Here is a 10,026-nt window from a genome sequence, read left to right as displayed (position 1 = left end):
GTGTACTGTCGTACTCGAAGTGTTTGCCAAAGACCAAGCTTTAAGCTTTGATTTGATAATAAAATGGTTCTTAAATAAATTGCCCGGCCTGTGTTTTTGTAAACTTAACAACATGAAGAGCAAATAGGTGAAAGCTCTTGAGGGATTATTAATAATGCAAGAATTATTATTATTGATTGTTTCGGAAACTGTGGAGTCCTGTAGCTCAGTGGTTAGAGCACTCGCTTTGCAAGCGAGAGACCTGAGTTCAATTCCAGGCAGAGGGCGAAACCTCGGGCAAGTTTCCTTACTCCACACAGAGCCTAATAATAATCCCTCCAAAACCCAAAACAATAATAAATTGGTCATTTTCAATCTACGACTGTTTGTGGGACGTCGCTGTGTGCAATTGGCCGCCGCGTTCGCCCACAAATATACAGTCAATTCACTTTACAGTGTGTTCCGTGAAGCGCTTTGGGACGTCCTCCCGACGTGAAAAGCGCTCTATCAAATGCAAGGATTATTATTATTATTATTATCTTAAGGAGGAAACATCTTTCCTCCTTCGAGGCCGGTCTCGAGACCTTTCTCTTCGACCGCGCCTTCAGCTCCGCTCTCGACTCTCTTCCCCCCCCTCCTCGCCCCCTCCTCGCCCCCTCCCTCCCCTCCCCCTGACCATTTCCCCCGCCCCAATGCTCTGGTCCCGACCCAACTGTCCCAACGCCTCGGGACGTCCTCCCGATGTGAAAGGTGCTCTATAAATGAGGACTGGTGGTGGTGGAGGGGGGGCGGGGCTGGAGGACTGGGTGGTGGTGGAGGGGGCGGGGCTGGAGGACTGTTGGTGGTGGAGAGGGCGGGGCTGGAGAACTGGGTTGTGATGGAGGGGGCGGGGCTGGAGGACTGGTGGTGGAGGGGGCGGAGCTGGCGGACTGGGTTGTGATTGAGAGGCGGGACTGGAGGACTGGTAGTGAGGGGGCGGGGCTGGAGGACTAGGTTGTGATTGAGGCGGGACTGGAGGACTGGTAGTGTAGGGGCGGGCTGGAGGACTGGTGGTGGTGGAGGGGCGGGGCTGGAGGACTCCTCAGTCGCTGATTGAATCGGAGCTGGTGGCGGGAGGATGGTGAGTCGCGGCGCTCTCCCCCCCCCTCTCCCCCCCCCCCACACACACACACACCACCCGGGCTGTGTCTGACCCTGTGTGAGACCCCCCCCCCCCCACTCTCCCCCCCCCACCCAACCCGGGCTGAGACTCCAGCCCCGGGTGAAGCCTGGGACTTGCCTAAACCCTGAGCCCAGGGCCGGGGTGGAGGGAAGTGGGTCATGTTCTCTGACCTTCCCCCCCCCCTCCCCCCACATTCCCTACTCCCCCCATTCCCCTCCTCCCCCCCATTCCCCTCCTCCCCCCCCATTCCCCTACTCCCCCCCCCCATTCCCCTACTCCCTCCCCCCCATTCCCCTGCTCTCCCCCCCCATTCCCCTGCTCTCCCCCCCCATTCCCCTGCTCTCCCCCCCCCCATTCCCCTGCTCTCCCCCCCCCCCATTCCCCTGCTCTCCCCCCCATTCCCCTGCTCTCCCCCCCCATTCCCCTGCTCTCCCCCCCCCCATTCCCCTGCTCTCCCCCCCATTCCCCTGCTCTCCCCCCCCCCCATTCCCCTGCTCTCCCCCCCCATTCCCCTGCTCTCCCCCCCCCATTCCCCTGCTCTCCCCCCCCATTCCCCTGCTCTCCCCCCCCCCATTCCCCTGCTCTCCCCCCCCCCCATTCCCCTGCTCTCCCCCCCCCATTCCCCTGCTCTCCCCCCCCATTCCCCTACTCCCCCCCCCATTCCCCTGCTCTCCCCCCAAGGGCCGCGTTTCGCCCCCAAATATACGGTCAGTTCGCTCGACGGTCTATTCTGTGAAGCGCTTTGAGACGCCGAGAAGACGTGAAAAGCGCTACATCAAACGCAAGGATTATTATTATTATTATTATTATTATCCTCACTCTTAAACCCACCGTCTTGCCCCACACGGTATCCCCTGCGAACTTTATTTTTAGACCCGAGAGTTCCTTCGCCCTCCCCCCTTCCCCCCCCCCCCACTCAACCCCCTCCTTCAAGGCATCGCCTCGAGGACCTTCCCGGTTGGAGAAACTAAAACCAGGGGTCACAGCCTCAAAATCAGAGGCCAACCCTTTCGCACTGAGTTGAGGAACGACTTTCTTCACTCAAAGGGGCAGTGAAGGTATGGAACTCACTACCCCAAAGGGCTGTTGACGCTCAGTCCTCGAACATATTCGAGACTGAGATGGATAGATTTCTTATTGGGATGAAGGGATATGGGGAGAAGGCAGCGTCGGGTTTATCAGCTGGAGTTAGATTAGAAGATCCGCCGGGATTGAATGGCGGGGCAGAGGCTCGGAGGGCCGAATGGCCTCCTCCTGCTCCTACGGGTTACGTTATGGTACTCTGCGAAGCGCTTCGAGATCTCAACACCCGTCTCTTTCCACCTTCCAGTTGTTCTACTCTTTTTTCAAGTCCCTGGTGGGGAAGGATGTGGTGGTGGAACTGAAGAACGATCTCAGGTGCGTGTGGATCTCACTGGGGGGGGGGGGGGGCGACGATGGATGGTCGGACGGTAGCGGAGAGAGAGGGAAGGGGGTTGGGCGAGTTGGCCAGTGGGAGGCAACGGGGCAACTGTATCGTCGGGTTGGGCTCTCAACTTGCCCGCGGGCCTTCGGCCTCTCCGCCCCCCATCCCGTGGAACTCCATCCCACAGTCCCTTCGTCTCGCTCCATCCCTCGCCTCCTTCAAGGCCCGTCTCGAGACCCTCCTCTTCGACCGACTGTGCCTTCGGTCACCCTCCTACCAACCCCCACCCCCCCCCCCCCCACGCCCCCCACCCCCACCCCCGTAAATGAGAGAGGACCCGGGTTCGATTCCCGGGCGGGTCAGGTCAGGTCTGGGCGAAATGTCTGGCAAGTTTCCTTACTCCGCACACACACACACACAGATACACACACACAGAGACACACAGAGACATACACACATACACAGCACACAAAGACACACACACAGCACACACAGGCACAAACATACACAGCACACACACATACACAGCTCACACACACACACACACCCACACACGTACACAGTGCACACACACACACAAAGACACACAGCACACACAGACACACACACATACACAGCACACACAGACCCACACACGTACACAGCACACACACACACACACAAAGACACACACACATACACAGCACACACAGGCACACACTCACACATACACAGCACACACACACACACAGCACACACAGACCCACACACAGACACAGCACACACACACACGCGCAGACACACACACATACACAGCACACACAGACAGACAACCACACAAACACCTCTGTTTACAGCGGCAGTAAGCAGGAACCCACTTGTCAGATGGCTTTCCGGGGGTAATAATCCCTTCCGAAACAAATTAATTTGGTCCCTTCAACCCACGGCTGTTTGCGGGGACGTCGCCGGGCGCGATCGGCTGCCCCTTTTCGCCCCCAAAACACACCCGAGCCACCAGACTTGACAACATATCGTGTGAAGCGCTTTGAGACGTCTCGACGACGTGAAAAGGGCGCCGTGTCAAATGCAAGGATTATTATTATTATTATTATTATTATTATTATTATTATCTCAACTCGTGTTATTTCCTCTCCTTGTTCGATAGCATCTGCGGAACTCTACACTCCGTTGATCAGGTAAAGACCATCGTCACCTCTCGAGCCGAGAGGAAGGAACGTGTTTCAGAGGTCAAAATCTCTCAACAACACAACAACAACAACAACAACAACAACAACAACTTGCATTTACACATCCCCCCCACCCCCCCCCACCCCCCCTTCGATGCTGGGTAGCGTTCCAGTCGCGGAGTCTGATCCCGAGCCGGTGGGGTGGGGGCGGGTGGGGCGAGAGAGAGGGATGGGGGGAGGCGACCGAAGGCAGGATCGGAAAGGAAGGTCTTTAGGTGGGGTTTGACTGTGGGGAGGGAGGAGGGACGGGGGGGACGGGGGGGGGGGGCGAGGCGGAGGGATCGGGAGGGACGGAGTTTCGGGGCGGAGTGGCTGAAGGCACGGCCGCCGATGGTGGAACGGAGGGGGGGGTCGAGGGACAAACGGGAGCGGAGGCAGCGGGTGGCGGAGTGGGAGGGCGGGTTGGGTGGGGTGGGGGTGGGGGGTGAGAGGTGGGGGTGGGGGGGTGTCAGGGTGGGATCGGATCTGCCACTCTCCCAATGCATTGGACGCTTAACCTCTCGCTTTCCTTTGCCAGTACCTGAACATCAAACTGACCGACATCAGCGTCACGGACCCAGAGAAGTATCCTCACATGGTGAGTGGCCGGACCCTCACTCACCGCCCTCTCACCGTCAAAGCCCTCCACGGCCTCGTTCCCCACACGCGCACACGCGCACACGCACACGCACACACGCCCGCAGCAGTACGTAGGAACCCGGTAAGTAGGGAAAGCCGATTGGCGGATCAGCTTTTCCCGGGGGTGGGGTGGGGGTGTGTGTGTGTGTGTGTGTGTGTGTGTGGGGAATAACCCCTCCAGAATAACTAATAATAATACTAATAATAATAACAACATCCACGGTGGACGACGCCGGGCGGCGATTGGCTCTGCCCCGCTTCGCCCGCGGGACGCGCGGTCGCCGCACGTCACCGCGTGTCCCGCGAAGCGCTTTCGAGCGCGTCTCGAAGACGCGATACGGCGCCGGGTCAAACGATTATCGTTACGAGGATTCTTATCATTGAGGCCCCCTCCGCCCAGCTCGGCCCCAGGCTCCGCGCCGCCGTTAAGCGCTCCGAGGCGCTACCCTGAGTGAAGGGGCGCGGTGTAAACGCTGCCGCCGCCGCTGCGGTTTTTTTTTTTGTTCCAGCTCTCGGTGAAGAACTGCTTCATCCGAGGCTCGGTGGTTCGCTACGTCCAGCTTCCGCGGACGAGGTCGACACGCAACTGCTCCAGGACGCCGCCAGGAAAGAGGCCATTCAGCAGAAGCAATGAGGGAGGGCGCTGGAGGGGGGGGGGGGGGGGGGGGGGGACGGGGAGAGAGAGAGACGGGGAGGGGAGGGAGGGAGGTAATGAGGGAAGGAGGTGAGACGCGGGAGGGAGACGGACGCGAGAGGGATCAGCGAGCACTCTGCGCTCGCTCGATGGTATCCGGGTTGGGCGGTAAGTTGAGGGTGTTCACCAAGTGCTGTTACCCCCATTTTTTCCCCCTCGACACGCGCGGACGCACCATCATAACGATAATTCGGGAGCACTTAATACCGCATTCAACTCATCAATTGTTATTGTTATGGTTGTTCAGGCGTTTAACTGTATTTAGACGTCCAGAGGATCCGTGCGTGTATGTGCGAGTGTGTGCGCGCGCGTGAGTGTGTGTGTGTGTGTGCGCGCGTGCGTATGCGAGTGTGCACGTGTGCGTGTGTGTGCGTGTGAGTGAGTGAGTGCGCACGTGAGTGTGTGTGTGCTTGCGTGTGTGAGGAATGCACGTGAGTACGCGCGCGCGCGTGAGTGAGTGCGCACGTGGGCGAGCGAGTGAGCGCGCACGTGAGCGTGTGCGCGTGCGCGTTTGCCCGCACCTGCGAGGAATGAGCAAGTACGTGCGCGCGCGCAGAGGGTGCGCTCGCTTGCGTGAGCGAACGAGTGTGCGCGTGTGAATGAGAGTGCGAGTGAGCGCGCGTGCAGGCGCGCGCGCGCTCGTGCGAGGAAGGAGCGGGCGCGCGGGCGGGAGCGCGCGGACGCCATCCTTTTTCGCGGCAGACGAGTGATCCGGTGGGGGACGGGGGACGGGGTGGGTGGGGGGTGTCGGAGCGGGTGGGGGTGGGGTGTGGGTGGGGGTTTCTTTCCGCAAGCGACAGCCTGGAGCATTATTTCCATTGGTATTTGCCCCAACAATTAGCGAATCCCACGCGCGTTGTTCTCTGCGTCTTAAGTCTTTTTTGCCTCCGTGTAAACTCGCTGCACCGGAGAAGAAGGCGGACGGGCGGACACGGAGGAGTGTGTGGGGGGTGGGGGGGGGGGGACACTCGAGGGAGGCTTTGCGCGTCGGGGGACGTCACGCGTGTGCGCGTGCGCGCGCGTCCGCGTGGCCGCGCTCCGTTCTTTTCGAGAGACGGTTGTTTTTCTTTCCTTCCGAGTTCGTTCGATTAAACGTTTGTTGAAGTAAAAAGGTGTCCCCGAGTCTCTCGTCGCGCGGTCAGGATGAGGTCCGGCCCCGAACCCCCGCCGACCACCGCAACGACAGGTCCCTGCGGCGCCCGGTCTACGCCTTCGAGACGTCTCGGAGGGCTTCTGCGAAGGCTTGCGCGTGCGTTCCGGGCCGGACGGGGCGGCCGATTGCGCTCAGCGACGTCCCCGCAACCGGTCGCGTACCGGACTCCACTCAGAGAGATAGCGTACGACGACGACCACGACGATGAGATTACGTTTGTACAGCGCCTTTCACGTCGGGAGGACGTCCCGAGGCGCCGGACAGCGTACAGCAAATAGACAGCGTACGTAACGGATTGGCCGCCACCTGTTAAGTACAATCATTTCGGTCGCGTCAACCCACGGCTGTTTTGTCGGGGACGTCGCCGGGCGCGATCGGCTGCCGGGTCTCGCCCCCAGAATGCACAGTCACTGCGCTTCGCGGTGAAGCGCTTTTGAGACGGCGCGAAGACGTGTGATCAGGTCAAAACACGAGTGTGTATTAAATATAGATTTATGTGCATCTCTACAGAGATATACTCTTATTATATGTTTGTGTGTACCTCAGACAGACAGTGAGACCAAACAGTCGTGATAACCGCCCCTATTATCCGAGGAAACGTCGTAGTTTCTGGAAGACTTATTGCGACGGTATCACAACTCTTCGGTCACCGCGTATTTAATAATAATAATAATAATAATCCTTGCATTTGATATAGCGCTTTTCACGTCGGGAGAGGACGTCCCAAAGCGCTTCACAGAACACACTGTAAAGTGAATTGACTGTATATTTGTGGGCGAACGCGGCGGCCAATTGCGCACAGCAATGTCCCACAAACAGTCGTGGATTGAAAATGACCAATTTATTATTGTGTTTGGTTTTGGAGGATTATTATTAGGCTCTGTGTGGAGTAAGGAAACTTGCCCGAGGTTTCGCCCTCTGCCTGGAATTGAACTCAGGTCTCTCACTTGCAAAGCGAGTGCTCTAACCACTGAGCCACAGGACTCCTGTGGTGCGGATAGAACGTACCGTCTCCTGGATGGAGACACGACGCAGACTCGGGTGCCTCACCGTTCCTTTCGAGGCGTAAATAATAATAATTCAGTCCCTGGACCCGCGGCTGTTTGCGGAGACGCCGCCGCAGTGCGCGCGACCGATCGGCTGCCGCCCGCGTCCCGCCCACGAAACAAGTCACCGCGTCCGGCTCCGCTCCCGCTCCGGTGGTGCCGGACGCGGGGCTCGGGGCGGTGGGACTTTCTGAACCGAGAGAAACCCTGTGCAAGAAAAAAAAATATGATGACTACAATTTAACGTACTTTGCCGTCGTCGTTCGGCAGCAAAAATAAAACTCGGTGGATATTTTTTTTCCCCCCTCTTCGCCGGGGCGGGGAAGGGGGGGGGGGTGGGGGGGAGAGAAGAAACGGAAATGGGGGAAGGGAGAGGGGGGGAAAAAAAAAAGGGAGGAAGGGAAGAAAAAAAATTATCGACGAGCGAGAAAAAAAAATCGATGATAAATAGGAATAAATAAAGTTAAATTTATTTTGAAGGGTTTTTTGTTTTGTTTTGGTCGAGTTTCGCTGCTGGAAGTGAGGAGGCGATCGGTTGACTGAGAAAGAGGGGGAGACAGAGAGAGAGAGGGGATGGAGGGAGGGAAAGGGATGAAGGTGGAGAAAGAAGGGGCGCGGGGGGGGGGTCCTCCCTCCTCTTCCTTTACCCCACCCCCCGGCCCTCATTTGCAGCTGGTGTACTTGGTCACGGCCTTGGTGCCCTCGGACACGGCGTGCTTGGCGAGCTCCCCCGGCAGCAGCAGCCGGACCGCCGTCTGGATCTCCCGCGACGAGATGGTCTGCCGCTTGCTGTACTGGATCAGGTAGTAGGCCTCGCAGGCGATGCGCTCGAAGACGTCGTTGACGAACGAGTTCATGACGCTCATGGCCGACGACGAGATGCCCGTGTTCGGGTGCACCTGCTTCAGCACCTTGTACACGTACGAGGTGTAGCTCTGCGTCCTGCGCTTGCGGCGGCGCCGCCTCCCCCCGGCCCCGGCCCCCGCCACGCTGCCACCGCCGCCGCTGCTGCTGCTACTGCCCTTCCTGGTCACTTTGGCGGCGGCGGCGGCGGCGACTTTCTTGGCGATCCTCTTCTTGGCCGCCGTGCCTTTGCCGCCGCCGCAAGCGGGCATGGTGCGCGGGGTCGTGCCGCCGCCTCTCCTCCTCCTCCTACTCCACACCACCACCACCCGCTGCCGCTTCCTCCGCCTTCTCGCTACCGTTACCGTCTACTACTACTCCTCCGTCGCCGTCAGCCGCTTCCGGACACTGGACGCGTGGCCACTCGGGCGTCGCGCTTTTATAGCCGTGTGGGGGTGTGGTGGAGGGGGTGGGGCCGGAAGTGAGGTGGGTGGGAAAGCCGGCGCCGCTCCCATTGGTCCGCTCGTTCCCTCCGTCGGGCGCCGCGGCCAATCAAAACGAGAGGGCGGAGCTGATGGCAGGCGAGGGCTCGGCTCGCGCGGGAGCGATGGCGGCGGAAGGAGGCGACTGGCGGTGGGTGTTAAAACGCTCTGCCAACGGCGTTGGCCGAATGGGCGGGCGGTGGTTTCTCGCGCGTGGCGCTGGGTGGGGTGGGGGTCGAAACGACTTCGGGTGTTGGGTGCCGTACACCGCGCGCGAGATACGCGCCCGACAACCTGCACCGCGTCCCGAGAGAGGTCCGCCCGTCGACCTGTGCAACGCCTCTCGCTGCGTCGGTCTGGGAGGACGGGATTAAGGCGCCGAAACAAAACGCCGAGGATTATTCTGGTCGCCGACGCACATCGACGGTCAACGCGTGTCGCTCAGCTCCTTCCTCGGGACGTGTTTAAAGCGGCTCTTAAAAGAGCCTTTGGTCTATGTTTGTGGACGGAGGGAGAGAGAAGAAACGAGAGGACACTTTCGTCCCCGCGCGGGAGGGGAGGACACCTCACTTGGCGCTCGTGTACTTGGTGACGGCCTTCGTGCCCTCGGAGACGGCGTGTTTGGCCAACTCCCCGGGCAGCAGCAGGCGGACGGCGCTCTGGATCTCCCGGGAGGAGATGGTCTGGCGGCGGCTGTAGTGGATCAGGCGGGAGGACTCGATGCCGATGCGCTCGAAGATGTCGTTGACGAAGGAGTTCATGATGCTCATGGCCCGGGAGGAGATGCCGGTGTCCGGGTGGACCTGCTTCAGCACCTTGTAGATGTAGATGTTGTAGCTCTGCCTCCGGGCCTTCCTGCGCTTCTTGTCGCCCTTCTTGCCGAGTCGGGACACCGTCTTCTTGGAGCCTTTGGTGGCCGACGAGCGCTTCCCCACGATCTCGGGCATAGCCGCAGCCGTTCACCTGCCGAGGAACACAGAGAGAGAGAGAGAGAGAGAGACAGAGACGGACCGAACCCACGCGGCGATATGAAGCGGAGAGCGAAGCGCTTTGACCTGATATAGCCTTCCATATGCAAATGAGGGATTGAAACTCCGGGCGTTCCCTATTGGCTGTTCGATCCCGACTCCTCCCCCCCACCCGCCCACCTCCTCACTTCACACCCGAACCCCCACCCACCCCCCACTCCTCACTTCACACCCCATCTACCCTCTCCACCTCCTCACTTCACCCTCCACCCCTCCCTCTTCCCCCTCTCCACCTCCTCATTTCACCCTCCACACACCCACCTCACTTCACACCCGCCCCCCCCCCCACCTCCTCACCACACCCGACCTCCCACCCACCCCCACCCTCCTCACTTCACCGCCCCCACCTCACTTGATACCCCACACCTCATGATTTTAATGATGATGTTT

The 10,026-nt window shown here is 59.7% G+C and overlaps 3 protein-coding genes across 3 annotated transcripts; 1 reads left to right on the top strand and 2 right to left on the bottom strand.

The window, feature by feature from the left end:
* Positions 1-1,039: 1,039 nt before the first annotated feature.
* On the top strand, positions 1,040-5,027 carry LOC121852117 (U6 snRNA-associated Sm-like protein LSm2). The gene is given in 6 exon segments (XM_042346220.1): positions 1,040-1,099; positions 2,472-2,539; positions 3,691-3,721; positions 4,290-4,349; positions 4,900-4,954; positions 4,957-5,027. Coding segments are annotated over 6 exon segments (285 nt in total). The 5' UTR covers positions 1,040-1,096; the 3' UTR covers positions 5,025-5,027.
* A 2,881-nt stretch (positions 5,028-7,908) lies between these two features.
* On the bottom strand, positions 7,909-8,398 carry LOC121852114 (late histone H2B.L4-like). The gene has a single exon (XM_042346216.1). It carries the CDS (start codon positions 8,396-8,398, stop codon positions 7,946-7,948), a length of 453 nt encoding a protein of 150 aa, XP_042202150.1. The 3' UTR covers positions 7,909-7,945.
* Positions 8,399-9,101: 703 nt separating this feature from the next.
* Positions 9,102-9,628, bottom strand: LOC121852119 (histone H2B 7-like). Its single transcript, XM_042346222.1, has one exon. The coding sequence runs from the start codon at positions 9,553-9,555 to the stop codon at positions 9,175-9,177; it is 381 nt and encodes a 126-aa protein (XP_042202156.1). The 5' UTR covers positions 9,556-9,628; the 3' UTR covers positions 9,102-9,174.
* Between the last annotated feature and the right edge of the window lie 398 nt (positions 9,629-10,026).

The sequence above is a fragment of the Callorhinchus milii genome, unplaced genomic scaffold (assembly GCF_018977255.1).
Source record: "Callorhinchus milii isolate IMCB2004 unplaced genomic scaffold, IMCB_Cmil_1.0 Scaffold442, whole genome shotgun sequence".
Taxonomy (NCBI): domain Eukaryota; kingdom Metazoa; phylum Chordata; class Chondrichthyes; order Chimaeriformes; family Callorhinchidae; genus Callorhinchus; species Callorhinchus milii.
This window is presented reverse-complemented; position numbering and strand designations above follow the sequence as displayed.